General features: G+C 47.4%; 1 protein-coding gene across 1 annotated transcript; it reads right to left on the reverse strand.

Annotated features, from left to right (window-relative positions):
- On the reverse strand, positions 1–27673 carry nkd1 (NKD inhibitor of WNT signaling pathway 1). Its single transcript, XM_047042275.1, has 10 exons — positions 27472–27673; positions 27314–27346; positions 26948–27087; positions 10483–10540; positions 7472–7572; positions 7177–7272; positions 5513–5660; positions 4563–4644; positions 4239–4366; positions 1–3655 (listed from the first exon to the last, which is right to left on the reverse strand). The coding sequence occupies exons 1-10, from the start codon at positions 27494–27496 to the stop codon at positions 3105–3107; spliced, it is 1362 nt and encodes a 453-aa protein (XP_046898231.1). The 5' UTR covers positions 27497–27673; the 3' UTR covers positions 1–3104.
- Positions 27674–27952: the final 279 nt, after the last annotated feature.

A 27952-nucleotide genomic window follows, 5' to 3' on the forward strand; every position in this document is an offset into this window, starting at 1 on the left:
TAGGGAACAGTTTCATACTTTAATGAAAGGGCATATTTCCCTTGGCACAGTTCTGCTTTCAAATAAATAAAGCAATTAATCAAAACCATCTATAGAAACTAAACCAAGTCATGAAAAACAGGTGGGAAGAACGCAGAAGTGAATCTGCTATTGAGAAACAGCGAGTGCTAGAATTTTTTTTCCATTTACGTCCAAAAGTACTACCCTTCCCTGCTAGCTCTGATTGGCACAGCGGATACTGCAGAGAAGTGACAGAGTAGGCAAGTAAGATAACTTGGCAGACGTTTATTCGCTCAGTCGTTCAAATATTATAAATAAGCTTATTTTTCTTCTACACAATACTGGTATAACCTTTCTGCAGTCTGCATCCTATTTACATTAGTTAAAAACAAAGATAAATGATTCTTACAAAATATAACTTAGTGGTGGGCTACATGAGGGAATGGTGTTCTGGCTGGGAACACTGCGGTTGTAAATCTGAGAAAGATTTGTTTGGCGAGTCATTTTAAAGCGTCCCATTAGAAGAGCCACTAATGTTCCCATGGAGGCACATGGCCCCATTCATCTGAAGGTGTGGATGGGGGAAGACAGAGAGGCATTAGGAAGGATGAGCGTCCTGGCAGATACCGAGTTAGCCATGGTGTCTGAAAGGAGCCGTGGATCACTCAGCTGTCCACACGTCACTGCCGGAGGCCGCGCCGCCGGCCCAGCGCCCCCATCTGAATGATACACAAGGCAGCACACACACACACACACACACCATGCCTAATGAGACCACCCAGGAAGACGCGGACGCTGTCTGGGCCTTAACAACAAGCGCTGATTTTCACGTTCTGGAAGACTATGGGTGGGGGGCAGGTGGTGGCATCATCACTCTCATAAGGGTTGTGGGGTAGGGTGAAAATGGTGACAATGGGCTGTGTGTATGCGTGAGTCCATGGGATGCCAGCAAAAGCGTCCTGAGGGGGTGTGCGGGGTGCAGCTGTGATCTCCCTGGAGAGCATGTGTGTGTGTGTGTGTGTGTGTGTGTGTGTGAGTGAGGGAGGGAGGGCCATCTCTATGGTGCCTGTGCTAATGGACAGCCTGCAGCTGTGTGCGGGCACTGCTGGGCTGGGGGCAGGCCAGGAATGCACAGGATTCCAATTTTCCTCAAAGCACACACACACACACGAACAAATGCATCCAAAGCCAATCCGAAGAATTTGGATGTTTGTTTGCATACCTGGTGTAAAGTTTAACACGCCTCTGGAGAGTTGCTATACATCTGGGTTTTACACCCTTCACACCTGCTCATAAAACACACTTAGGAGCTTTAAGTGTCCTCAACCCCGACTGGCTAACATAACCTCCACCAGATGAGGACACTGCTCCTCCAGACCCCCCCGATCGAGGCATGGATCCTGGGGGGGAAAAGAGCAGCCCGCCTACAGGGTGGGAGGTGGCTGTCCGTGACAGCAGGTCTGAGCGGGTGAGTTATGGGTGGAGTGGAGCCTGCGGGCCGGGCCCTGTGTCATGTAGCACCAGTGGAATGAGACAGCTGAGAGCCTTCGGCCGCTGCGCCTCATAAACAGAGCCTTGTTGGCTGAGCGCTGGGGACACATGGACCCCCGCTGAAGGGACTGCTGACAGCTGGGGACACTGGGGGAGTGAGGGGACAATGAGACTGGGGATGTCACTAGGACTGAGGGGACGGCCATGTGCCTCCAGCTGGACCCCGAGGACCAGGAAACGGGAACAGACTACCCCAAATCTACTTTCGGGACTGTGTGATTCTTCGTAAGAGCAAGGGGCGGTTTTTACCTCATGCTTTTGACACGTTGAGGTTTTGGGCTCAGGTCCTATGGAGGTCATAGCATGTGTGTGTGAATGTGCCAAGGACAGCCCGGGGCTCCATGAGTGTCACCGAGGTGAAGCTCCAGAGAACATCAAGACAAAGTGGTGGCCAAAACCAAACTGATCGGGTTCAAAGTGAAAAATGACAGATTTTTCCAATTGCTGATACAAACATATCACATTATCAATAAAGCTTATAATGACGATAAGAACAGTATACCTGTAGTGCTAAACATGTACATACAATATGTAAGTAATAAATGCACTATATGTCTGCAGATTGTGGCATGTTTTGAAAAAAGTTAATTAACATAGCATCTGAATAATAACAATAATCATAATACAGACAGTTATAATACTAGAGGTAGGAGCTGCTTAGCGTCTTCTATTCTGAATTAGACATTTCCTTTTCATTTTGTCGGCTGTCTCCTGTATTGCATGTTTGTCAGGGTCTTCGTTTTCCTATCCAATGCCTGTCTCCTGACAGCCCAAAGTGTCTCAAATACTACCGCACGACAAGTGCTCTTCAAGTGGTCTTCAGTGGGGACAGGGTATCTGACAGTCATTGAACACACAATCGTACACTCGCACCCACATACATATTTTGTTTGCGCACACACACACACACACACACACACACACACACACACACACACACACACACACACACACACACACACATCACATCCACACGCTCCAGGTACTGTTATCCCTTCAACTTGTTTTCCTTCATTAATTTACTTCTATACATCACAGTCTTTCTGACCCCCTCCTCTCTGAAGCAGTCATTTGAGCCAGTGGTGTGGGAGGAGAATGTTCTGGTTTGGCACTGTGAGCTCCATCAGTCTAGAGGGCTGGATGCAGAGCCACCAGAGGAGTGCTCTGTTAATACTGTTCATCCCAGGCTCCTCTGCTCAACCCTGGCACTGTCCTCCCGCCCAACATGGCGTCTGTATGTCTGGGCAACCTCAGGATGACCCCTCTTCCCACCGTGGCGGCAGTGGGGCTACAGCTCCCTCCTCCCCCATGTCCTCCTCGCACCCCTCAATCTCCCTCCCTCTCGACTCCCGCTCTGTGTCTATCTATCTTTGTGTTTCTTTCGTCTCCCTGTGTCTCCTTCTACAGTGCCAGCTCTCATGGCCCAGGGCCCAGGCCCCCACTGTCACAGTCCTGGCTGTGTTGTGTGCTTCAGGAGGGGCCTTCCTGTCTGCCAGGGGTGGAGCAGCAGGGGGCGAGAGGGAAGGCCGGCCGGCTGGCTGGGGCGGTGGGGTTCAGGATTGGTAGAAGTGGTGGTAGTGGTGGTGGTGTTCATGATGGTGGTGATGCTCGTGGCGCTGCACCACCTGGGACAGTCCCCCCTCGTAGAGCAGGACGCTGGGCAGGTCCCTGACCTGCTCCTTCTCCACCACCGGCCCAACAGACGCCCCCAGGGTGCCCAGGGGCCGATAGCCCAGCGTGGCCCCGTCCTTGGCCTTCTGCTTGTGTCTGCGGTAGGGTGCCGTGGACTGGTGAGGGGGGGTCTGGCTAGGCAGCGCTGGGGGAGGGGGCACACCCCGGCTCCTCATGACCCGGCCGGTGGCCTGCGTGGGGGGAGTGCGGCCGTGGGTCTTGGGGGAGCGAAGGGCGTGTTTTCCTGGGTCCTGGCCCGCACGGGGCTTGGCGGGACACAGGCCGTCCACAGGGCCGGCACCCTCCGGGACAGTCTGCGAGCGTCGGTGATGGGAGTAGGCGTGGCCGTTCTCGGGTTCGTGGGAGCGGGACCTGGTTTGGTTGGTTTGCCGAGTCTGGGGCTCTGCTTTCACTGGCTCTGTGGCTGCCGGGGCTGTGGAGGAGAGGGACACACACCAGCTATTCAACCCATGCTGTGTGAACAGCCCTCCTACATAAATCTTCATTTGAAACGCTGAGTCATTCTGTTAGCACTTTCAGGTCAGGGATCACTCTTCACAGGACACAATGTGACAGATAGCTTTTTACACTCGTTACAGCGGCCATGCAAAATAAGCATCATGTCAACACTGACATTTAGATCAAGGCGGCCGCTTATTAAACATAATTCAATTCACCCCAGCTCGGGCTCTTGATGGGGCTTAGCCCTGAATACATACTGTATTGTGCCTGGCTGGGTCCAGATGTTACTGCTGGCCAGACCTGCTGCAGATGATACACCTAATGGCAGCAAGCAGGTGCTGTAGTAATAAGGGAGGGAGGCAGCTCTATCTGGAAGAGACTTCAAAGGGCCGACCCTGTGGCGCTGCTGCCCCTCTCTCTCTCTGTCCCTATCTCTCTCTCCCTCTTTCCCTCTCCATTTCTCCCTCCCTCCCTCCCTCATCATTCCTCTCTGTGCTCGTCGCCCCCTCTCTCTCCATCATAGCCTTGACCCCAGCTGACCCCAGCTGACTCACCAGTACCGAAGCGGGAGGTGTAGTTCTCAATGCCAGCCAGGTCCAGGTAGTGGTTCCTCCGCTCCAGGTTCTCATCTACACAGTTCCTCTGGCATCCCTGCTGCGTGTGGTGGTCGCTGTGGTGGCGCCTGGCACGACAACGGAGACATTTCTCATCAGACACATGTGGCACTAAAGCACATGATCTCTCCAAGACACAAGGATTGTTTACTGGGTTCACCTTCTACTGTATGATACTGTTGGTCTCTTTTGCTGTTTAAATGAGGTTTCACCGTTATAAACGGTCCGTTTCAAGGCAGAGAGGGAAGAAGCTAAGTCAGTCACCTGAGGAGGGCCCGGGACTTCTTGTCTGCACTCTTGGGGTCTTCGATGCACTTGTCAGTTTTGTGTCTGGGGTGAGGCATGTCTGTGTGGCAGATAGAGGGAGAGAGAGAGGTGGAGAGAGTGAGAGAGCAGGCCATTATCAAAGAGAGCGATACAGAGCAGCCACACACAGCACTGACTACTACAGTCACACAGGCCTCAGAAGAAAGAAACCTTTGTTCACAGCCTCTTACTTTGAAGATCTATAAAAAGGGGGGAAAAACAACAATGCTTCATTTATTCTCTGTTCTACTCCAGGACTCATAAGACACAGGAAAAAACACACACCTAAAGCCAAAAGTTTATTAATGGTGTGAGATCTGATGTAGTTTGAAATTATCATGAAGAAAGCCTGCCCGACTTTCGAAACCAGCTTCTTTTGAATCACTTGACGGTTATAAATAGCCACAACAACAGGACATAAACAAACAGGAATACGTTTTTTGAACATTTATTCCCCACAATTCTTGTTTACTGAGTCGACAGTTAGAAAAGTTAAGTTGAATGTAGCTATATTTTCCCGACAGCTTGGAGGGAGAGGGGGGAAAAGAAAAAAGAAAAGGGCGGTGGTTATCAAACGTCTTAGCGCATCTCTTAAGGTTTCTCTCTGAGTATTTGAAGGCACAGGGGGGCTCTCTTGGCTCTGTCACTCCGCCCATCATTAAAAATGAACCCCATTGTGCTGGGGAGATGGAGCGATGGAGAGACAGAGGCAGAAAGAGAGAGAGAAGAGGGGGACTGACAGGCCTAAAGCAGGTGCCTTTTCTGCGTGACAACAAACATGTCACTGGATGAGCTGACAGCAGGCAACACAGGGGAACCCACACAACCCCCCTCCCCCAGTCCTCCTCCCAGCCTCCCCCTCTCTTCTACACGCCCCTGTGATCCAGGCCCGTCACCCCTGCCTGTACCTGTGACGCCCTGAGTGCAGCTCCTCCACCGCTGGCTGGAGTCTGGTGCCACGGAGAGCTTCACCCGCAGAGTCTTACTGCTGCTGGGGGAATGGTTGACGGAGGAGTCCACAACCTCGTAGATGGTGTGGAGCAAGCTGGTGATGTCCTGGAGAGAGAGAGAGAGACACAGAGAGAGAGACAGAGAGACACAGAGAGAGAGACACAGAGCGAGAGAGAGACACAGAGCAAGAGAGAGAGCGAGAGAGAGAGCGAGAGAGAGAGAGAAAAGAAAGCACAAGGTTTAAGCTCTGAAGTGACACCGCACTCCTAAGAGGTATCTCTTAGGCGTAGCTCACACAGGCAAACAGGCAGTGGAGGGAAGAACACCAAGAATGTCAGTTGTTTTAGTTCATCTCTTCCTGTAAAGTGATCGGGCAGGGGGAAAGGAAAGGGATAAATGCATGAAAAGAACTGTCTAGTAGGTAGGAGGAGAAACGCACCCGAGATGTCAAACCTGATGTACGACTTACTACACGCCCGCGACGCAATGCTCTCTTAATTTATCACGCTCACTTTTCTCTTTGACTTCAGACCTTTTTATTCTCTGTCTCTGTATGAATTCACATGCTAATCGGGGGTTTGTCTGTGTGGCTCTGGGGCATGAAATGAGAGAAGAAGAGTGAGAGAGAGAGAAGTCGGTACTGGGAGAGAAAGAGAGGGAGAGAGAGTTATAACCCCACGAGAGAAGGACACAGGGGCCAAGGAACACTCGTACAGACAGCAGACATCTGAAATATGCTCTCAGTGAAGACATGAAAGCCAGCTTAGGAAAAGCACAACATTACCATCCAAGGATTAAAATTGTATTATGTTTAATTATACATATTTCAAGTCTTGTTAGCGATTTCCCTATGAAGGTAATTACAGTCCTGCTACAAGTGCTCCCTCGACTGCTACTGGTGAGGAATGGGGGCTCTTAAAATGGCTCTGGAATGAGACTGCTCTGTTCGACTATTAACTCCAGCTCTCTCACCCAGTAATGAAGTCCAAAGTCTGAATTCTAAATTGCCTCTCTCTCTGACTAGCAGCATAAAGAACTATTATGAATTCCTCAGGGACCGGTTCCAGATACCGCTTCAAACACAGACATGTGTCATTTTTAGTTTCATTTCAAGGGAGCTGCAGAAGAAAGCAGTTTTTTCCCCTTTTTTTGGAGTGCGCTGACGCCTCATGTGCTGCGGGGCCACGGGCGATGCCAGAGAAACTGGAGATCCAGCCATACGGAGGACAGCTTTAGTCTATTCACACAGTTTCAAGAAAAATACAGGCCTTTTCGAGGGTGCCTTCAGATCTCCACAATGAGAGGGCCAGCCACGAGGTATCTTGGACATGGAGGAAAAGCAAAGAGTCTTTTTCTTTCGTTTCCTCGCTGCATGGAGGAAATGGATTAATGGGACTTAATCTGTCCGTGTCTTCTTTCAAAAACGTCTAGCTGCCATCTAGAGACGGTGGTGGGTGGGAGTGTGTGTGTGGGAGTCTGTGTGTAGGTGATTTGTATGTGTGTAGGTGTGTGTGTGTCTGTGTGTGCATGCTTGGATAGAACAAGCAGAAGCAAAGGAGACGGGTAAAAAAAGTTGGTTAATGCAACAAGAGTTAGCATTATTGGCACCAGCAGCTCTTACCTCTCTGGTGACCTTGCCATTGTTGTCAAAGTCATACAGGGTGAAGGTCCACTCCTGCCTGTTGTCCTCCTCTACCGACACTGCACACTCCAGCTCCTGAAAGAATGCAACATTTCATCAATACCGTCCTGTAGATGCAAGTGCGTGCGCAGGTGAATGCGTGTATCAGTGTGTGTTTACGTGTGTGCATGTGTGTGTTTATCTGCCCATCAGTAAAAGTGACGCACGGTGTGGTTGGCCTAGTTTCCTCCCTCCGGGGGCAGTCCTAAATGGCCCGGTCGATGTTAACACTCACTTCAAACTGGAGCTGCTTCTGTGTGCCTGCGGGCGCCTGGCTCTCCTTGCCCTGTCTCTTCTCCTCACAGCACCCGGCAGACTTCTCTGGGGGCAGAGCCACTGCGGACACACACACACACACATTAAACACAGGGTTGGGGGTTCAGAAACAAAGACTAGGGGCTTCCTTCATAACCTGGGGATGGAGAGAGAGGGGTTCTTTGAGAAGGTGCTAGCCCCAGGGCCAGGAGGATGGAGGAGGATGAATGGCTTCACACATAGCCAAGAGACAGGACAGGATATTAGGTAGGGTTTGAAAATAAAGGGCTGCACTGGAAACGGCATGCAAACATCAAAGGGCCCATGGGAGCAACCCCCCCCATCCCCCTCTGTGTTTGCTGGCATCATTGCAGCTGGGCTCATCAGTCTAGATGTGACAGGCATAATGTTCTCCCTGTATTACTGTAGGTCCCCAGATTGTACATCACACTGTATACCCGGGTCCACAGAGAGACTTCATCTGCCCCTTTTATTTTCTAGTGCTCCTCTGCCCGCTATTAACAACAACTAAAACCGTCAAAGTGCGAGCCTGGAGACTAGGTAGTGGGCCTGTGGCCCTGTGCACCTCTGCAGTGCATGCAGCATGAGGTGAGATTGAGACAAGGGAAAGAGAGCAACACAGTGCCGGCAAAGGCGTCTGATACACCCAGAGCCTCCATCTGCTAATTTTTTCCCCCGTTCAGGAGCTTAGCCGATCTGTTTAGCTTGCTATTTAGCTGCTCGCCAAATCAGGTTGATGGAGACGTTAAGAATAGGAACCCTCAGTCTGGACAGGCTGCACGTGAGGACTTTACACTGACGCCTGTGTGTCCCGCGGGTGACATACACTCATAGTGCGGAGTGTGTGCGTGTGTCTCTCTCTCCTCGTTCACCCCCCTCCCTTACCCCCCCCCCCCCTTCCCGTCCCCCGCTTCGCGCACTTTGAAGTTCCATTCTCGAACCTTTTGGACGAGGATCAGACCGCCTGTAAAACAGAATCACTAATTAATTAAGCCAAGTCAAAATCTGAAACAGTGTTTGTTGTGCGCGCCAAAAGAAGCAGACACAACAGCCCCCCGTTCTTCTCCTCCTGATCCAGGGAGATCAAAGAGGACCCGTCCCATCCCTGGGCAGACAGGCACCGGCAGAATGAAGGGCCTCCTTCCAGGGAGATTTGACCAACTTTTTTTTGTGAGAGAGGGAGAAGGGAGGGGAGGGGGTAATGTCGGGTCCTATCTTTTGATCATCTGAGGTGCTCAAAGAGAACATTGTGCATGTTAGGTAGGGGGGGGGGGGATCTGTTCAGTAGCAAGTCCAATATAGTGGAGATGCTTATCTGGAGGCTAATGAATGGCCTGGGGAGATACTGTAATCTGCCCCACACACACACACAGACAAACACACACCATGACCCCCCAATGGCTGACTTAAGCCTTGCCTTTGTAAGGGGGGAGGGGGGGGCGGGTACTGGCTGAAGATTATATCTGAAAGGGCAGAGATGGGTGTTCAGGAAGGGCTGGCACCCGCCACATTCTACCCTCTATGCTAGGCCTGTTTTCCAATGGCACCAGCTTTAACACACATTCACATACGTGCTCCCATTGATGTGGCAGTGACACATGCATCCCTACACAAACACTGCTACCAGAGCAAGAACAGGCGCACTGACACACTTTCTGCTAAGACACACTTTTTAGCGAGGCCACTGAATTACAAATGACCGATTCTAAGCCCAAATCGTTCATGTCGATTGGCCCATGTGTTTACTCTGGGAGACCGGATACAATGGCAAGTGTTCAAACATCTCAATGTAAGCGTTACCTGCGCTGATAGGGTTTCAGTCTGTGGACAAACACACTCTAACTCACTCCCCTTCACCCTTTCACACCTCACTGCTTAGTGGGCAGGATGAGACATCCTACAAACGCTTTCATCTTTGAGGCCTTTTGCTCTTCCCTTTGCAATTTTGCCAGCAAGATTTTTTTTCATCCTTACAAACTTTCTTTGCAAGTGCTTACTGAAGCCCCGAGGAGAGAATGCTTTTATATCTACTCTCCTATCATCTTCACTCCTTTCTCTCTCACTCTCTTCAAGACCCCACTTTGTCAGATGTGTGTCAGAGCTTGTAGTGGGTGGATTCTACACCAGGGTTTGAGTCAAGTCCTCACACAGATAACCCTCTAAAACACTCCGTTATTAAGGACAGTCTTCAGTTAAATTGGACTGTATCCGATTATTAACATGCACTGTTGCACTGTGTGTGAACGAATAGCTTGTACCACCAAAGTACATTTATGCCCATGACATTTAGAAGTCATAAAACTCACTATTGTATAAACACTAGTCATAGTGGGACTGCAGAAAGGACACAAGCACACCAGTTCACAAAAAGTCTCACAGCAAGGAGGTCCCGGGTTTGATTCCCGGACGGGAGCCCTGTTCAGTGCTCAGGACATGGGTAAGCAGGCTGACGTGCTGCTCACCCACTGCTCCTGGCTGCCCCTTAAGGACAGCAGGATGGGTAGAATGCAGAGGCTGTCGACACTCCGGCATGCGAGTTTGCGTGGAACACGATTGGTGTGATTAATAAACGCTTCTTTTTCTTCCACTTCCACCGTTACTCCGAGGAATAACAAAAAACGCTGTTCAGGACCGCCAGACTGGGACAAGACTCAGACTCCGGTGCCAAGCCACCTGACACGTGTGGCCCTCCACCCTCCTCTCCCCCTAAGTGCCCTCCCACTCAGAACCTAGCCATGTGTCCTTGTCTCCTATCCTCACAGAACTCTTGAGCCGGGAATCATGCCTCGCAGGAGGGGGTTGAGGACACACATGGGGGTTTGCGATGCTCGCGGGGGGATGGGTGGATGAGAGAAAGAGAGGAGGAGGAGGAGGAGGAGGGGAAAAGGGAGGAGGAGGACCGGAGGGTTTCATGCACCTCATCAGGATTTGTGGGGCTTAGTATGGGACGAGGGGAGGAGGTGGGCATACCTTCTAAACGGTAATGTTCATCACTGATCCCTTCTGCACATGCTTCACCCAAGGGGACCTGGAATGAAGGAAAGACAGAGGGAGAAAGAAAAGTCAGTGTTGACAATCTACAGACAGGCAAAAGGATCATTTCACATTGCAAAAAACAAACAGCTCTTAATGGACACCCGTAATTCTTCTAAGAGCTGTATGATACATTGCGGCAGAGTTGCATTGAAATGACGGCGGTCAGAAGTATGTGTAGAGTATCTGGCAACCGGTGACAAACGGAGGCTAAATAGAACCGGAAAATAGGCGCAGGCGGTAACAGGAAGATCTAAACGCGGCGTGTGTGTGAGGCTGCCAAGCAGGCCTGAGACGAGTGAAAAGAGCCGTCTCAATCACCACTCTCTTCCTGTCAGGGAATTCTGGGAAAAAGAAGGGGTGGCGTGGGGGTTATTTCTGCGACGGGTCTTTCGTCACCGAGGGTAGCGATACGTTCCAAGGCTTGTTATTTTTCGTTCACCAGAGCTCCGTCCTGGCAGCCGTGTGTGTGAGTGCATACCAGAGGGCTGTGTGACATGCGAGCTCCAGGGTTCAACCATGGAAAAGTCTGGCTCAGGTGTCCTCTCTGGTATTGCAGTCATCTGCACCAATAACCATTACTCACTCACATATACACACACCCAGGAAAGCAAACATGCATTCACACACACACACGGTATGATTATCTCTCAAGTGAACTAACGGTAAAAAAGTCACACTGGACACATCCCATACCCCACCAATGTGCATATGCACACCAACACTGCTTAACACGCTGAGGCGATATTACGGCACACCACATTTGGAGGATTATGGGTCAATTCCTGCAATGCTACAGCAGCCACCCATGTAAATGAAGGCCATAGCTACTAATGCTAGTCAGTGTGGAGCATTACTGGAGTTTGAAGGGTAGGGGTTCCCAGAGCGAGGACGTGTCGGAGGGATCTGTGTCTAATCCATACAGATCTAGAAGGTCAGCGGGTGTGATCCTCACCCAGTCAGCCTTGGTAGAGCTGTGCACCTCAGTGGGTGTGATCCTCACCCAGTCAGCCTTGGTAGAGCTGTGCACCTCAGTGGGTGTGATCCTCACCCAGTCAGCCTTGGTAGAGCTGTGCACCTCAGTGGGTGGCCCCCACTGGAGGCGTATACACACACACTTACACATACTGACTGGTTCTGTCTGACTCACTTAAACCTCTGACAGCTCCCTCCAAGCAGAAACCTTAGCAATATGCTATTTAAACCTTGCCTGAACCAGACTAATATGGTCAGGCTTAGAAGTTACATGGACCGGGAGATAGAAGTCAGATATTGTTTAAGAGGGGAGAGGGTGTGGGTGCTGGGAGTGGGTTACATGAAGAGGTTTTGTGTTGCTGCTTAGGGCTCAGCTTGTTTCTTTGAGCGCCAGCCAGCACTCTGCTGATAGCGAAATGGGAGAGCCTTGACGTGTGTATTCTGCTTTGGAAGGTCGACTCCAACAGGTCAGTCCAACTCTACAGAGACTTTCCCGAAGAGGAAAACACAAATCAGCAGTGCTTTTCAGAACATCTTTTAACAGACAGATATGGGAAAGCTGAAGCTGTAGGCAATTGTAAAGGGTGTGTTTGAGTATGTGTATGTGTGTGTGTGTGATTGTGAGTGACAGAGAGAGAAAAAAAGAGAGAGAGAAAGATAGAGTAAAAGAGAGAGCAAAGAATAAAGAGTGTTGACTGCACCCAAAACCTGTCCCCCCAGAGTGGCGTCAGGACCATGTCTGCAGGTCAGGTAGAGTTCCCTGGGTCAGTGGAGAGGCCAAACAGCCTCTAATACTCCTGGCTATAGCTGCAAACTATTTTTGTGGACAGACCAACCAACTGACAGAGCAAGCCATAGAGCTGGTCGTCGCAGCTAAAAATCACCCCTCAATCAACATTCCTGCAGTCTCACACCAGACCATGTGTTCTGACATCTAACAATGAACACTCTGGGCTTTAGTTACAGTAACAAACCATCCTCCAATCATGCACGCATACACACACTCATTCACACGGTATTGAGCACATTTTCGTTTTTGATGAATGACCAAAATTGTGGAGGGGTTAGCCAAGAACATGAGAACAGGGGGGAAAAGGAATGTGCTAATTGGATGTTGTCTGTGGTGATGGATGGCAGCTGTATTATTAGTATGTTGAGGTTACTCTCTGAGATGGGCTCTGCATCTTTGGTCAATTTTGAAAAAAAATCATTCAATACATTCATTCAAACCCCCTGATCTTTAGTATTCTGTTCTCTCTCTCACTCTCTCTTTCTCCTCATTCCTTCAGCTGAAATAATTGAGCACTGCATTTTCTGGGGCACTTTCTATTATTTAAATACTTCAGAGAATGCGAGTTCAAGGAACTGGTCAATTTGACACGAAGTAAATTGTGAAAAAGTCCCCATGTCTCCTCCATTCCTGGCAGCCAAATGTCCAACATTCCCTGAACTCTGAATCTTGTCCCAAAGGAACAATGAGACTAGTCTCTTTGTCCAGCTCCTGGACCTGTGGCTCCCCGGTTGGAAGCTTTAATGGCTGGAATAACCCATTTGGAGAGGCTCAGGTCCTCACCAGGCAGCGGAGGTCCATTCAGCGCTGAGAAAAAGAGCTTAATCCCCTGAACCTCACTTCTGACTCCGGTGACACCCACCGAGGCTTAGGCCCCTCCCTTCACAATTCAATGGAGGTCCTGGGCCTGCAGCCCTCCAAACCTGCAGGCCAGACCTCTGGGAATGCTCTTTTCTCCATGGAGAACTCATAAGGATCCAGGCAGCAGTTGAAAGGAGAGAAGATTAGCGACTTGGACAGCCACTGAGATACTGACCTCCCCCTCTCTAAGGAGATTCTATGTTCATTTTGGTATTGTAGCCCAAACGCAGTGGGCCAAAGTAATGCATGACCCCAAAGTGAATGGTCACAGCCAATACAGCCAGCATTCCAGAAGGTTCAAAGTTTCTTCTTCGGGTGAAACCTTGAGTTTGAATTCTTGTTTGTGTTGAATGGTTATGTTAGGCGCTAAATGCATGCTAATCAGTAGACCTTTAAAGAGTCATCAATCTTGACCTGCCCTGTCGGCGAATTAGCCAATCACTGGCTTGCTAGAAGACCTATGCAATCCTGGGGTCAAGGGTTACCGTGGGAGTGGAGTTTAAGGCAAACACAGAGAAGGGCAAGGCTAAGAGCTGATCATGCACTCCTTTGATCATCTTGAGTACGACTTAATGAACACAGCACCTTCTCAGAGTAAAACTCCAGTAAGTTTAGTGAGTAAAACTCGACATAAACACACACACACACACACACACACACAACTCCTTGCTGTTGTGGTTGCATTTGATAAAGATTTTTGAATGATAAATACCTGCATAGTTTGTGTATAATGCTGTTACTGAACCGTGTCTATGGAAAAATGTGTTTAACAACACATGTTATGAAGTGTTTATGACGTTTTAATGTGGAGCTACAATAAGGTGTCACTTTCCCAGGCCTGCAGAAAGTCTTGGCTGGTCTTAGGGCCTTACAGCATCATGAACACATAAACAAGAGCTCTCCTCCAACACTTGGGACCACCAAAAACAATTTTCCAGACATGATGTTTAATGTTCTGTGGAAACCAAAGTATAAAGCATTTCACTTTCAACAGCAGCCAGACCCTTTTGAGCTTCTTCTGTGCCTGGAGGAAGAGGATTGCAAGGCTCCAGTGTGTTTTAAAGTTGTTAGAAGCCCTTCACAGAGAGTGATTTACTCCTATAACATACATAGGAACACAGTGTGCAGCATTACAACATACCAGCTATGGGGATGGACAGTCTCTGGCGTTGTTTGATTTGGCCGTTGAATCTACATGGCAAACCAACGTCAACAACACGCACATAAATATGCATTTTCAAAAAGGAAAAACCAGATTTGCATATTTACAAACCATAATATTTTAAGAACTAGTATTGGGATAGACTGGATATACAGAGTGATTGAGGGTGAGACGTAAAGTTCCAGAAGCCATTAACTGCATGGGGCACAGAGCTCACTATAGGCTGACTGAAGTTTGGCAAGTTAGGTCATCGGGTTGCCAGGGGCCCTCCCATTAGTCTTATCCTGGCATTGTGCTCACTGAAGACTAGGCCAAGACTAGGCCAAGTGTGTGTGCATGTGTTTAAAACCCTCTTCTATTTGGCACATTAAGATGTTCGTGCCACATACTGTATAGTGAAGAGTCTCAAACAAGCAAGCACTGGTGACAAGCAGTCAAATTCTTGCCTTGAGACAAGGAGAATCATGTGTGTGCAGGTAGAGACCAACGGCTAGTGTGTTGCACACTCCAAGCAAGAGCGACTATAAGAGAGCGTGTTTACGTGTGCGAGAGAGGGAGTGTGCGGTTGCGGAAAGAACCACAAGGCTCTCGGCCTACACCGTCTGCCTCCACGCCACGCCACACAGGCTGACAATTTACACGGCCGACGACAGCTCCGCCTGATCGTGCGCCAGGGCTCCGTGGAAGCAGGCCTCTGGAGTCTCACCACTGTTGCTGGCACTCCATCAAAACCCAGGAAAAATCTCATTAGGCCTGTCTCGCCTTGCCTCCTGCACTGGAAAACACCTTCAGGTCTGACATTTACAGCGAAACAGCCAAGGCAGGGAGCGACACATGAAAGGCCGTTTAGCGAAAGCAGGCGAGACCGAAGGAGTCAGTCAGAGACGTGGAGAGGATGAGGGAATGGTAGCGATGCCTCTCTGGTTCCCTGTCTGCTCTTTTTGGCTTCACATATGGGATCACTAGAGAGTCTGACAGAAAGTTACCTGTTGATGGGAGAGGAGGTCATTCCTAGGTAAAAACTTGAAATAAGGTAACTAGGTAAAAAAATCCTGACAGACTTTTAGGGTCAAGATGAAGTTATCACATGACCAGACAAGTCATTCACAGAAGCATTTATATGAAACCATTTTAAATATTAATTTTTGCGTCACGTCTGGCAGCAAAGCAAAGATGGTGTTCATAAAAATAAACTTAAAGAAAAAAAGGTTTGTTGTGGATTGAGACCTTGACAAAGGCTGAATGCTTTGCAGCACACGAGGTGCAAACTTTGAAAACCAAGACTTAAATTTTTTTTGTTGGTATTTGTATTTTGGTATTTAGGACAGCAAAATAAATTAGCTTCAAGATAGTGTTATTAGTGCACCTTCGGAATGCAGATGTGCAACTCCCCCGCACATACAAAACTAAACTGAGATACTCTGGCTGCTGCCCGGCTTTTTCAGAGGATGGTGACCAAGCCTGGTCCAGACCTGATGCCTGAACATAGTGGAGAATCAGTCACTGGAGCAGTGGCAAGGCACAGTGGGGAAACATATACTGTCCACAGACAGACGCCCGACCCTGGCTCCAGACTCCACACGCACTGTGAACTGCTCCTCGCAACAAACATTACACAGGACTCCCGTCCCTCAAATCCGCACGTAGCGGCAGAACACGACGCCTTGAGATGGAGCCAAGATAGGGGGGTGTTGATGTGAGCTGGTGAACAGAGCACTGTGTCTGAGCTTTGGCTTCAAAGGGGATCGGTTTGCACACATGAAATTAAGATCTCTCGGATAATCATATGGAGCGAGGCTGCCTGCACATTTACCGAAGCTGAGAGACAGAGAAAAAGAGAGAGAGAAAGTAAAAGAGACGGAGACTATTAGTATGCACATTTCCAAATTAGGATGCATCTGAACTGTTATGTAAAAGTTTTCAATAATGTATGGTTTGTCTCTCAATCAGAGATTTTACTTCACAAAGGGATCTATCAGCTGAACCATCTGATACTACAGGATGTTTTGGCTCCAAAACAAAAGATACTTGGGTTCGCTCCCAAATTATAGATCTTTATTATGCAGAGACCCATAAAAGCAATTGAAAGACTATTTTTCATGGCAAGAGAATATACAACACCTGTGGTCATTTACACCACCCAATGCACACAGTCGACTCGATTATCAACGGGCTGTTGCTTAATACCTCAAAGTGTGTTGATCAGACTTTGACCTGAAGTCATTTTACCTTCAAAAGTAAGCCTGGACAGATAGGTTAAACCATTTTAGAGAAAACAAAGACCTGGTTCGACAGGACAAAAACAAAATCCCTAACGTTTGAGATGTTTCCTGTTTCGAACAGCGCTTCAGACTGAGAATAATTTGATGTCTGCCACAAAGGAGACACAGACGGCACCTCGAGCTGCAGCCTGTGGATGTCGGCAGACTCTGCGGCCCCCCTGTGTGACACCACTCAATTTCAGCACAACCACTTCTCTTCCTTTGCCAGCAGGAAGAAAATTATAGCCAGGGGCAGGGGATCCATCAGCGGCAGGGCTGGAGGGAGGAAGCTGCCCTGTGATTAGAGTGTGCGTGGTCAGCAGCACCAAGGGCCCTGGGCTGGTGGGGCCCACACATGCCAGGGGGCTTAGGCTCTTATCTCTAGTTCACTGGACAGGTCAGCCAGCCGCTCCACCAACACACACACAGCTTTGGCCACAAAGCCCTGTGTTGGACGAGGTGTGGTCTAATGTGGTCTTGTGTGCTGTAGAAGCCAAACCTCATGGTTTGCTCTGCAGGCCCATGTTTACAGATTTTAAGGCGTCAGTGCAAATTACATAAAGTTGCTGAACGCATTGACCTCATGAACTACTGTTGTGTTTTCACTAAAGTGCATTCGGTTCTCATCTCTTGATATGAGCACCCTTAACACCCCCCCCATCCCCCCTCTGCCCCCCCCCCCCCCCTCCCAAAGGACATACCATTGGATGGCTCAATTTTATGGACTTACTGTGCATGGCCTTCAGTCATTTTGCACCTCAGATTAACATTGCAAACATCCCTGGTCACGTTACCTCACCCACATCAAAGGCGGCCTCCTAAAGGCTCAGTGGAATATTAGCAGAGATTTACAGCTCTCATCTCTGTACTTCAGAAACATGCTGATTTGAGCTAATCTCCCTTCCCCACTCCCTCTTTGTGCTTCATGTGTGGAGTTAGCCAACACTTTAATGACCCATTTACAAAACTTTTACACCTGCACAGATAAGATTTTTACAGCTCCTCTAACCCCTGGGGCTGTGGAACCTGCCTGCCTCTCTAAGTGTAGGCATCTGTATAGCTTTGAAAAACATGCAACCAAAGCTATTAAGCTTTATCAGTCCTGTTTATCAAATGTGTCTCTCACAGAGGACTGGGAGAAGGAGTGAGGGATGGATCTAGATCAAGGGTCTTTAAGATCCCAGTCTACTCTCATGTGTTTTTCCTGGCAGATATGAGGTTAACAGGGGATATGAACTCTAGGTGGACTCCTCTTACACATTCTCCACCAGCCGATGAACCCGCCGCTGGAGCCGCAAGTCCCGATGGGGAGCTGGGGATCGGAGAGGAATGGAGACGGCCTGTCACTTGGCCTTGATTTACAGGTGGTCCAGTCAGCCAAGAGCAACAAATCACAACGTTATGGCCCTTTGAATACAGAGTGAAGCTCATTTCCAAAGAATGGAAGAAGGGAGCCGAGGAGGCACAGTGACACGTCACATTACAGAGGGCCCCTGGGGTTAGGGCTGCAATCAGATCCCTCCCCCCGCCACACAGGAAATTATAGAGCCATAGAACTTTGGAACATTCTAGGCTAACTGTACCTAGACTGACACTCGTTTTAAGACTGAATGTATGGGTGGTGTGTGTGTGCTGAATAGCTTCCTGAGGGCGTGACACAGTGTGTCTGCGAGTTCTGGGTAATTAGTTATGAGTTTCTCGAGAGGGAGTCATTCAAGGGTCTGTGTGGGTTCAGACACCAGTTTAAAGCACTATGAAGCGTGGGTGGGGGCAGGGGTTTAGCAGAGATCTGGTGGAAAGTGACAAGCACTTCAGCCTTTCACCACAGAGCTCTGGCAAGATGAGCCAAAACACACCTCTGCACCCTGTCATGGAATTACTTCTACACCTGCATGGCATAACCACCCATGTTACCTTTCTACCAGATAACCTCTTTCACAATTAAGTTTTGGACAGTTGAATTGCCTTATCTAGATCTTGTTGAAACATGACACAACTCCATGTGTTATCGAGTTCAGGCTGAAGGGATTGAGGTGGCTACCCACAAGAAACCTGTATACTTTCTCAGAGCAGACATCCTTCAAACCACATACCACTGCCTCTAAACATGAGATATGTCTGACCTTTCAATTTTCAGTACAGTAGCCTCTTTAATGACACACTTTTAACTTGGGAATAGACACTTCCCCTACTGTAAGCTTACTGGAACCAAGTTTCTATTCGTAGCAGAACATTTGAGAAGAATAAGGGGCTAAATAGTCACCAACAAAATCTTTCCTGAAGAATGCTCTTCGCATTGGTACTTCCACACTCACAACAAATACCAAGAGTCATGAGACACCAGATATTGCTAATAGCAGCCCTTTAATAACAACCCCGGAAGTAGGCAAGTAGTAGCAAAATAATTCTCAAAAAGTTTCAGAAACTTCGCCATTGAACGTTTTACTTTGGTTACTTCCAAAGATCTTGGAGAACGAACAGAGGCTTTGTAATCGCAAGTGAGAGCATTGCACCGACGGCATACAGCCGGATCTTTGGTCTTTGAAGCATCAAATAGAAATCAGCACAGTCAGTTTGTTCCACTTCCACTACCTGCAGGCTACCCCCTGTCTTTCATTGCTAAATCCGTGAGGTTTCACTGCAGTAGCAGAACGCCAAGGCAGAATAGCAGCACACAGCACACTTTAGCATGTGAACGATACGTTGGATACTGCTGGGGTGGATTTGTGGTGTTTGTTGTATATTCCTTCGTAGGAAATGTCAATAGGAGAAGAAATGACTCGGGGAGAAGAGGAACAGCGGTGTATGCCTATCTCTGCCTGGACGAGAGGCCTGTAGCCTGAAGCTCAGACCCCAGGATGGTGCCTTACCCTCTGGCAGACTGCTCACAACCCTGACAATGCCCTGGCAATGCCTTTGGAGACTGCCTGGAGCTGTTCAACACACACAGATTAACTATCTAAAACAACACTGTACAAACCATAATAATCCAAGGTCAATGCTAAACCAGCCATGTGCACTCCAGCAGAAAGGACAGTCCCACTGAGTGCTGGGGCGCCCTCTGCCACTTCTCAGTTCTATTCAGAGTTCAGTTCCACTCCAGCTCTGGTTAAATACTCTTCCTGTTGAGTGTGCTATGTTCAATGTGAGTGATGGGCCTAGGGTTAACAGCCGAGGCAAACGGCCCTTTGGGGAGTGCAGTGGCTGCCCTGCCCCATTGACAGTCTATGAGGTGAGGTCCTCTCCAGGGCTGTAGCACCTGTGGAGCATAAACACACCAGGGGAGGAGAGTCTTCTTTTCAGCTGGGTCGCTCCCGTGTTTGGCTTTCTCTCCACTGAAAACATCCCTCTAACAGACAATCCAGGCCACCTCCTGCCCTGGCGCCACAGGAAGAGTCCCGGCCCACCGTCAGAGAGGGAGGCACAATGCCCTCCCGGCTCTGTTTAGATAAACTCACTTCCTCCATTCTCTCTCTCAGGTGGCCGCCAGGACCTGGTCACCATAGCTCTCTCAGGCTTTAGGGGGATAAACGCTCCAGCAGAGCTGTGGCAAGCTGTGTAGCCCATCACTGGTGTCACCCTCCCTCTGTCTGACCAGCTACGAAAACAGATACAAAAGGAATGTGAGCATGCCAAATGAGGACTTATGTACGATGGTTAGCAATGCTAAGTACAGTAGGACTGTGTGTGTGCGTGTGTATTTGAGTAGATAGTAGTTTCATGCAGATGTTGATCTTGTCCTATTTATAAGAGTGCCGCGACTTGGACTGCTCAGTCAAATTATTCAATGCTTGCTACACAGGCCAGAGCGAAGCCCGCAGGGGAACTGATAAACAAACAAGAGAGAATTATTCAGGGTTTAAACGCTTAAACGCCCACTTCAGCACAGCCTTTTAAGTGGGTGATTAAAGCCGGCACAGAGCTCACATGGGAGGCTCAGTGGTACCCAATGACACCACAACAGCCGAATCCTCCACCATCTCTCCTCTCTAAATTTACCTCTCCATCACTCCCCTTCAATCTCTCCCACTCTGTTAACCAATTACTTGCTCTCTCACCTTAAATCTCTTTTCCTTTGTCACCCAGTATCCCCCACTGATATTATATTTGAACAGACTTCAAATCAAGGTCTTATAAAATATAGCTGGATAAATCACAAGCACATAAATTTACATCTGGTATCATAAACCGTCTATTAAACATTGCAATGCCCATTGGCGGGCCAATCCAGTATTATCCCAGTTGGTGGCGTATAATAGTGCAGCGCCCTTTGGCGTTTCGCGAGAGCCATGGTTCCATCTCTTAGTGCAGATCAACATCGCGGCAAACGTGTTTATGTCTATATATTTTTCGCAAATCACAACTTTCCACGTTTCATTGCACGTCATTGGGTCTTGAGAAACACACTGCCAGATTTGTTACAAATAATCCAGCAACAGAAACACAAACACACAGAGACGGACAGAGATTCCTGCCTTTATAGTTCAATAGTTTTCCATGCATCACTTCAATACTTTCCCAACTGCTTCCCTAGATTCACTCTGTAGAGATCCTGCATGCTTTTTAAGACACATTGTTATCTCCATTGTGTGGCAAAGGCCTTTTCCCTTTTAAAAACACATTAGAATGTGTCTCGACTACACACTTCAAACGGAAAGAGAAGAGAGCAACTCGGTGTGATGACATCAGCTTGATTAACTCTATTGATGGATAATCTGCTAATTAGTGCTTCTATAGACACCATTTTTATTATGCACATGCTTTTCAAATAAAAGCCAAACTGTTTAAGGGTTTAACCCACAACCGGCAGACAAAGACCTAGAAAGAGAGGAAAATACGACAGACACAACGGAGTCAGATGGCTGAGCGGTTAGGGAGTCAGGCTATTATCAGAAGGTTGTTGGTTCGATTCCCGGCCGTGCAAAATGACGTTGTGTCCTTGGGCAAGGCACTTCACCGTACTTGCCTCGGGGGAATGTCCCTGTACTTACTGTAAGTCGCTCTGGATAAGAGCGTCTGCTAAATGACTAAATGCAAAACAGCAACATCACCTTTGGACGTTAGAATATGATTTATCATTAGCATTTCCAGTCAATGTTACAGAGAAGTCTGTCTCCAGCCTACCCAGCAAATAAACAATACACAGAAAGCATCATAAAAGAGGGTGAGAACAGAGAAACACTTTGAAATGATCCAGGCCTATCCGTTGCTCCACAGTTAGGAGATATTTGGGAAAACAAAGGCTGAATCTCAGCTGCTAATCCCAGGAGGATTCTGAGCACATTCCCGGGGACTCCTTTGATCTCCGGAGTGCATCCGGACAGCCAACCCCACACACACGCACACACACAGGCGCCACTCCACCCCCCTGCACGCCCCCATATCTCACATAGCAAATCCCTATTTTTAACTGTCTGTAAACATAAAGTGTCACGCATCACAAAAATTACAGCCATGAAATTCATGACATGAACAATGAAGTGACATTCAATAGAAGGCACAGCACTGACTGAAAATAAACTCCACCTTCAGAAAATATACATAATAGGGGTAAGAAAAAGAATCTGCTGGGGGCAACCTGATCAGATATCAGTATTGATACCTTTGCCTCACTAAAAACATTCTCAGGTTTCCCTCACAGGAACCTGTCCAGGCACCATCATTCACAAGAGCAAATAAGGGATATCCGCTTCACATTGTCACTTTGGACAAGTTCCGCCAGCTAAGTAATCCATGTGACATAATATCAGAGGTGACATTAATGCCACCCGCGTCTCTTCTCTCTTCTGCTCATGGGAAAATCACAAAAGCCAGGTGCTGTGCCCCCTCTCCCCAGAGGCAAACCCTTTATTTTCTTAGACCGCAACTCCCAGCTTCTCTTAGACTCTTCAAAGATCAACAACAGGCCTGCGGTCCAATGGAAGTGGACAGGGGTAGATCCTGGTGGGAGAGGGGGCATACGACACAACTCTGGGGACAGCTGGTGGGAAAAGCACAGACATGGGGAGAGGACAGAAAGAGGGAGAGAAAAAGAAGAGTCTGCATTTGAAAGGTGCTTTCAGCTTCTAGACAAGGGCCGTGCGCATTGTGAAGACAAGAAAGGAGAACACAACAGGAGAAGTGCAAAAGTAAAGGGGGGAAAGAAACCTGCCGTGTCTTTTAGAAGACTTGAAGGCTTGCATATACAAAAAAGTAAGTACACATACATTTGCAAAAAGAGCATCAGGGCCTACTTCGAAAAATATTTCGACTTCTGCAAGACCCATAAACAATTGCCAGGCACCTAGTGAGAAACACATGGGTCAAGGGCAGAGGCTGCACAGTATTTTTAATGATCACTGATTTTAGTCAAGAGTTCTTAAATGTCATAAAAGGTGCTATGGAATTTTTGAAAGCAGTGTCTTGAGAGACTCCAACAGAGCTCTGGCTTCATTGGGGGGGGCTCTTTTTACTACAGAGAGGCCAGGGCCTCTCACCAGAGGAGGGGCCCTCACCAGAGGAAGGGCTCTCACCAGAGGAGGGGCTCTCACCAGAGGAGGGGCCCTCACTAGAGGAGGGACTCTCACCAGAGGAGGGGCCCTCACCAGAGGAGGGGCTCTCACCAGAGGAGGGGCCCTCACCAGAGGAGGGGCCCTCACCAGAGGAGGGGCCCTCAGTGTCATTGCATCCACCTCCCTGCAACACCCACTTCAGATGCAGCCTTTTTTCATCAGCAACAACCAACAAGGCCACAGGGTAAACGCAAGAAACAGATGGAGCCTTGGAGGAAAAGAGGGAAGCTAGGGAGAGGAGAAGAGAAGTGGAATAGGGGGAGGGGGCTTTGGGGAGTAGGAGAGGAGGACTTGGCAAAGGAGAGGGAAAATGCTTTAACAAATCATCAAATGAAATCTTTCAAGTTGCTTTCAACACATTGCAAATTCCCTGGACCATAAGCTAAAGGAGTCCAACTCACAACGCTGATTCCCCATTCCAACTCCTACGAACACTGAGCCTTCAGCAAACTCGGTTAGAGAGGCCTTAAGGCTTTACAAAACCATGCTAAAGAAATATTAACTGGCAAGTTGTAGCATTGGTTGTGGTGGTCGGTACTCCTTCTTCTGTGAGCTCCAACGTTTTACAAGGGATAAAATTAAGTCTCACACTTTGAGGGTGGGGGTGAATTCCAAGTCTAAAAAGTAAATGTGTCCTGACTCCCATGCTGTGGCCCCTTAAATGACAAATCAGCATAGCCACCTGTTCTTACAGTCCAGCAACTTAATAAAAGTGGAGACAAATTTTGATTAAATGTGATCAAAATGGCATTTTGTTAGTTTAACTAATAAGCGTACTGAAAAAATAAAAACTTCCCAGAGCTCTGGAGTCTCACATCTCTTCCCACCCACGACTTACCACTTAGCTCAATTCAATATAGCCACTGATGAAAACAAGCTTGCTAATGTAATCAGCTCAACTAAACAAACATGTGTTCTATAAAAAAAAGGGGCATTTAGCATGGCAGAAATCGCGTTTCAAAAAAATGTGGTTTGGGAGATTCAGATCAAAAGAATTCCAAGGCTGGACTCCCCACTGCTGCCACCATCTGACCCACATTCTCTTGGACCCCAATTCAGCTGGGAGGCTAGAAGAACAAGGGCTATAAATAGCTATCTCACCAGGTATCCTATACAACATGGACACATTTTAAAGCCAAGAGGGTTGACTTGCATTATCACCTAAGAGGTTTTATCCTATAGTCCTCTCAGTCCACAAGGGTTGGGCTATTTAACCCTATTCATTGAGGACAACAACTTCAGCTTGTCTGTGACACCGAAGTGTGTTTACAGGTTATTTAATACTGAATCAGTTACCTCAAAATCAAACAGTCTCAATATATATTAAAAACAATCTAAATCTTATAAAGGCAACACTCAACTGATTTGTCAGAGCAGCCAAACTTTTAAATAAAATATTAATGTTGTTTTGTTCCATTTTCCAAGACAATAGAAAACAAAAGTAAACAACGTCAGGAAAACATCCTAGTAAATATTGATGTAAGGCACACCTTTGTCCTATTTTATTCATTTTTCCTCAGAGCTGTAAAAGCCATTAGGCACACGGAATTCAATTATTTAGAAAACTGAACTCCACAGAGTCCAAATTGTTCAAACCATCCAACTTTTTCAGCGGGGTTCCTTTTTCAAGCTCGCCAAATCTCACTTCACACCATCTGGGAAATGAAAACATGCTCTACCAAACAATCCCACCCTTTCAGATGTTTCCCACAATGCCCTTCACTGGGCTGAGGCGAAGAGAGCTCCCGGTACATACTCCACCCAGGGGGCTGCGTTAGAACGCTTCTCTCATGATGTCATGGACAGAGTCCAATTACAATACGAAGATGTATAAACAAGCCAGAGCACACGTCAACCATAGTGACTTTGACACCATGTGCGTGCAACATGCAGACCTGGGCCTGACCCCTCATGACACTCAGTGCCACACTCGATCACGGGCACGTCATCTTAAACTGGGCCAGTCATAAAAGCCCGCTGGTTTTCTCATCAGCCTCCCGGCCTCACACGGTTGTGACCTGACTGGCTGTGTTTGTTATTAAAAATACCTCACAGAAAGGAAAACAACCGAGGACTTTAGACAAGACTTTGATCAAGAGATTTCGCCACCCTGCTCGATTGTGGTTGTTACTTCCTGAAGGAGTTCACGGCTGGCTTACCCTGTGTCTTCCTGGATTCCAAGCACATGGAATCCCTATTGAACTGGTCTGGCATGTGCTGTCTGTGCATGGTGGTTCTCTTTTAAAGATGCCAGCATGTCAGTTAAGCTGCATAACATCGCATGAAGAGATGTACTGAAGGCGGGTATCCCTTTCAGAGGATATATGCTCAGAAAATGTAAGACGTTTTAACATAGTAAAAAACCAAACAAATAAAAGGAAACCTTCACACATCTAACACAAGCAGCATGGCATTTTGTGTAGCATGATGGCTACTTGCTGGACTGGGTGTCTGAGACGCCCTGCTGAAGGAGTGGGTGGGGGAAGCGGAGAGTCCTGGTGGATTTTTTATGAGCACTCAATCCTCAAAAATTCTGTCTTTGAGAAGCATCCCTAACCAAAGAGGCTTATGGTTCGTCTGAAGCAATTCCAAAGGATTTCTTCTTGCTCTTGTCAACAACAAAACTGTGTGTGTTTACCAGCATGCCAAATACGAAACAGACATGACCTCCACCACCTCGCTCCAGCCTTACAATGCAACCCTGTCACCAGTCTGTCAGCCTGCAATGCTTTCAACTTTGGTGTGATCTATTACCTACTGAAGAACCAAGCATCTGTTCATAGTCTGACTCATTTGTTTCCACTACAGTCCAATGGGACATTTACCAAACCATAATGAAATGGTAAATTGTCAGGACTTCTATTGTTTGTAAAAAGTTAAATCCGTAAAAGGGGCTCCTGTTCATGAAAGGGTTGAGGACAAGTGAAGTTTGAGGTATTAAATGCATGTTTTGTTCGTTTTTTTTATTTGTATTCTAACCAAATTTGTCTTACTTTTCATAATGGTTGTGATTGTGTGTGTAGGCTGTGTTCAGGTTGGTGTTTTCTATACAAATGTCTGTATGATTGTCAATTACTATCTTTACACTGCCTTTGAATATTGATTAGCATTAAACACCTCAATTTTCTTCAATACAGACAACAAATGTTTTAGCAACTGGACAGCAATACTTAAGTTAGCCACTTCTGGTAGGTGAAGCATACTGACTAATTTGACATATTAGTCAGGACCCCAATTACTGTCGACCCATTGCATCCCTGCATATCTCTATTTTCGGTCTAGTTAAATAAGCAACCGAAATTCTCTCATTAAATTTGATATCATAATTAAAACACTGAAGTGTGTGAATTTTGCTCATACCAACAACGATTTTTTGTTCCAAACTGCCAAAGCAAATAAAACTGAGGCACATTCTTTGAGAACGCCTTTGAAGACCCCTGTCGGACTGGCCGATGAGGTTGCGTGATGTTGTAATATAAGCGGGTAACTTGAAGATTTCAATGCCAAAACATATAGCCTGGTTTCCCGCAACTGTCTTTTGCTGGTGACTTAATGGCGGTAACCGAAAAAGTTAATACATTTCAGTATACTTATTATCTTGAAGCCTAAATTAGGCGAAGTTACCTAACTTAGGCTACAAACCATTCGCTATACCTCGCTACAAGAAGAAAGTTGATGTTCGATAGCCCTAGTCATCATTGTGTCTAGACGGCTTCATATACAATGTAACGACTACAACAATAAAGAACTTAACACAATATCCAATACGTTACATGTAGTCACAGTAAAATTCATTGCTTACCCTTGTAGACAATCCGCAGCTATTCTTATGATGACAGTCCTGTTGCTCCAGCCGCGAGCCCGAGCAATAGTATTTCTGTTTCACGAGCCAGTCGTCGATCCCTTTCCTCGCCAAACAGGCATTGACTACAAAACTGTCGCCTGAAACCGAAAATAACAGACGCATTATAAGTAGGCTATGTTCACATTCATAGTAACTTCCACCACATCATGTTTTCAAGTATCTCTGTAACTATTTCCAATGTTTACCCGCTAAACTCTAGGCGTACGAGTAGGCTACCTGACAAAACAAGGCAGATTGAAAATAGATCTTTCAGTTAAATAAAACATTGGAAAAGACTATGTAGCCCAATATTAGTCTACTCACCTTCTGGACTCTCCCTCGGTTTACAAATAGCAGCTTTTGAGATCATTTGTGAGAAAAAAAGGAGAAAAGAATTAGTTGAATTACTCGAAAGTATCCCTGCAAGTGAGCATTCATTACGTCGACCATAGTGCATGTCACAGGAAAATGCTGAATCTTACCATGCTTAGAATGAAGTTTACCCATGTCTCTGCATTGAGTTGAGAATGTAAAACATCAGATTGATTTATAATCCAGAAATCAGCTATATCCAGATACGAGCGTCCGTAAGAAAGCAGCTTGCGCGCTCAGTACATCATACAGCAAAAGAGGCACACTGCCTTTGATCGGAGCAAGCTTTCCCCCTCGTCTCTCTTCTAAGCGTACAGGAGGCGGTTACCAAAACCCGCACTTCAACCACTGAAGGGACATGATTGACACCTCGCCCAAGATTAAACGACCAGCAGGCCGTCTCTGTGTTTTATTGGACCAAGGCGGCACATGAAAGCCAGCCGGGATTCTTACAGAATCTCAGAATATAAAAACAGTAAACCCGGCACAATAGCCAACCAGTCTAACAGACGCATTAGAAGTGTGGATGGTATTGTATTATAAAGATAGGTAGGGAATACTATTTCATTGATAAATTAAAACACATTATTT

The sequence above is a fragment of the Hypomesus transpacificus genome, chromosome 19, assembly GCF_021917145.1.
Source record: "Hypomesus transpacificus isolate Combined female chromosome 19, fHypTra1, whole genome shotgun sequence".
NCBI classification, from domain to species: domain Eukaryota; kingdom Metazoa; phylum Chordata; class Actinopteri; order Osmeriformes; family Osmeridae; genus Hypomesus; species Hypomesus transpacificus.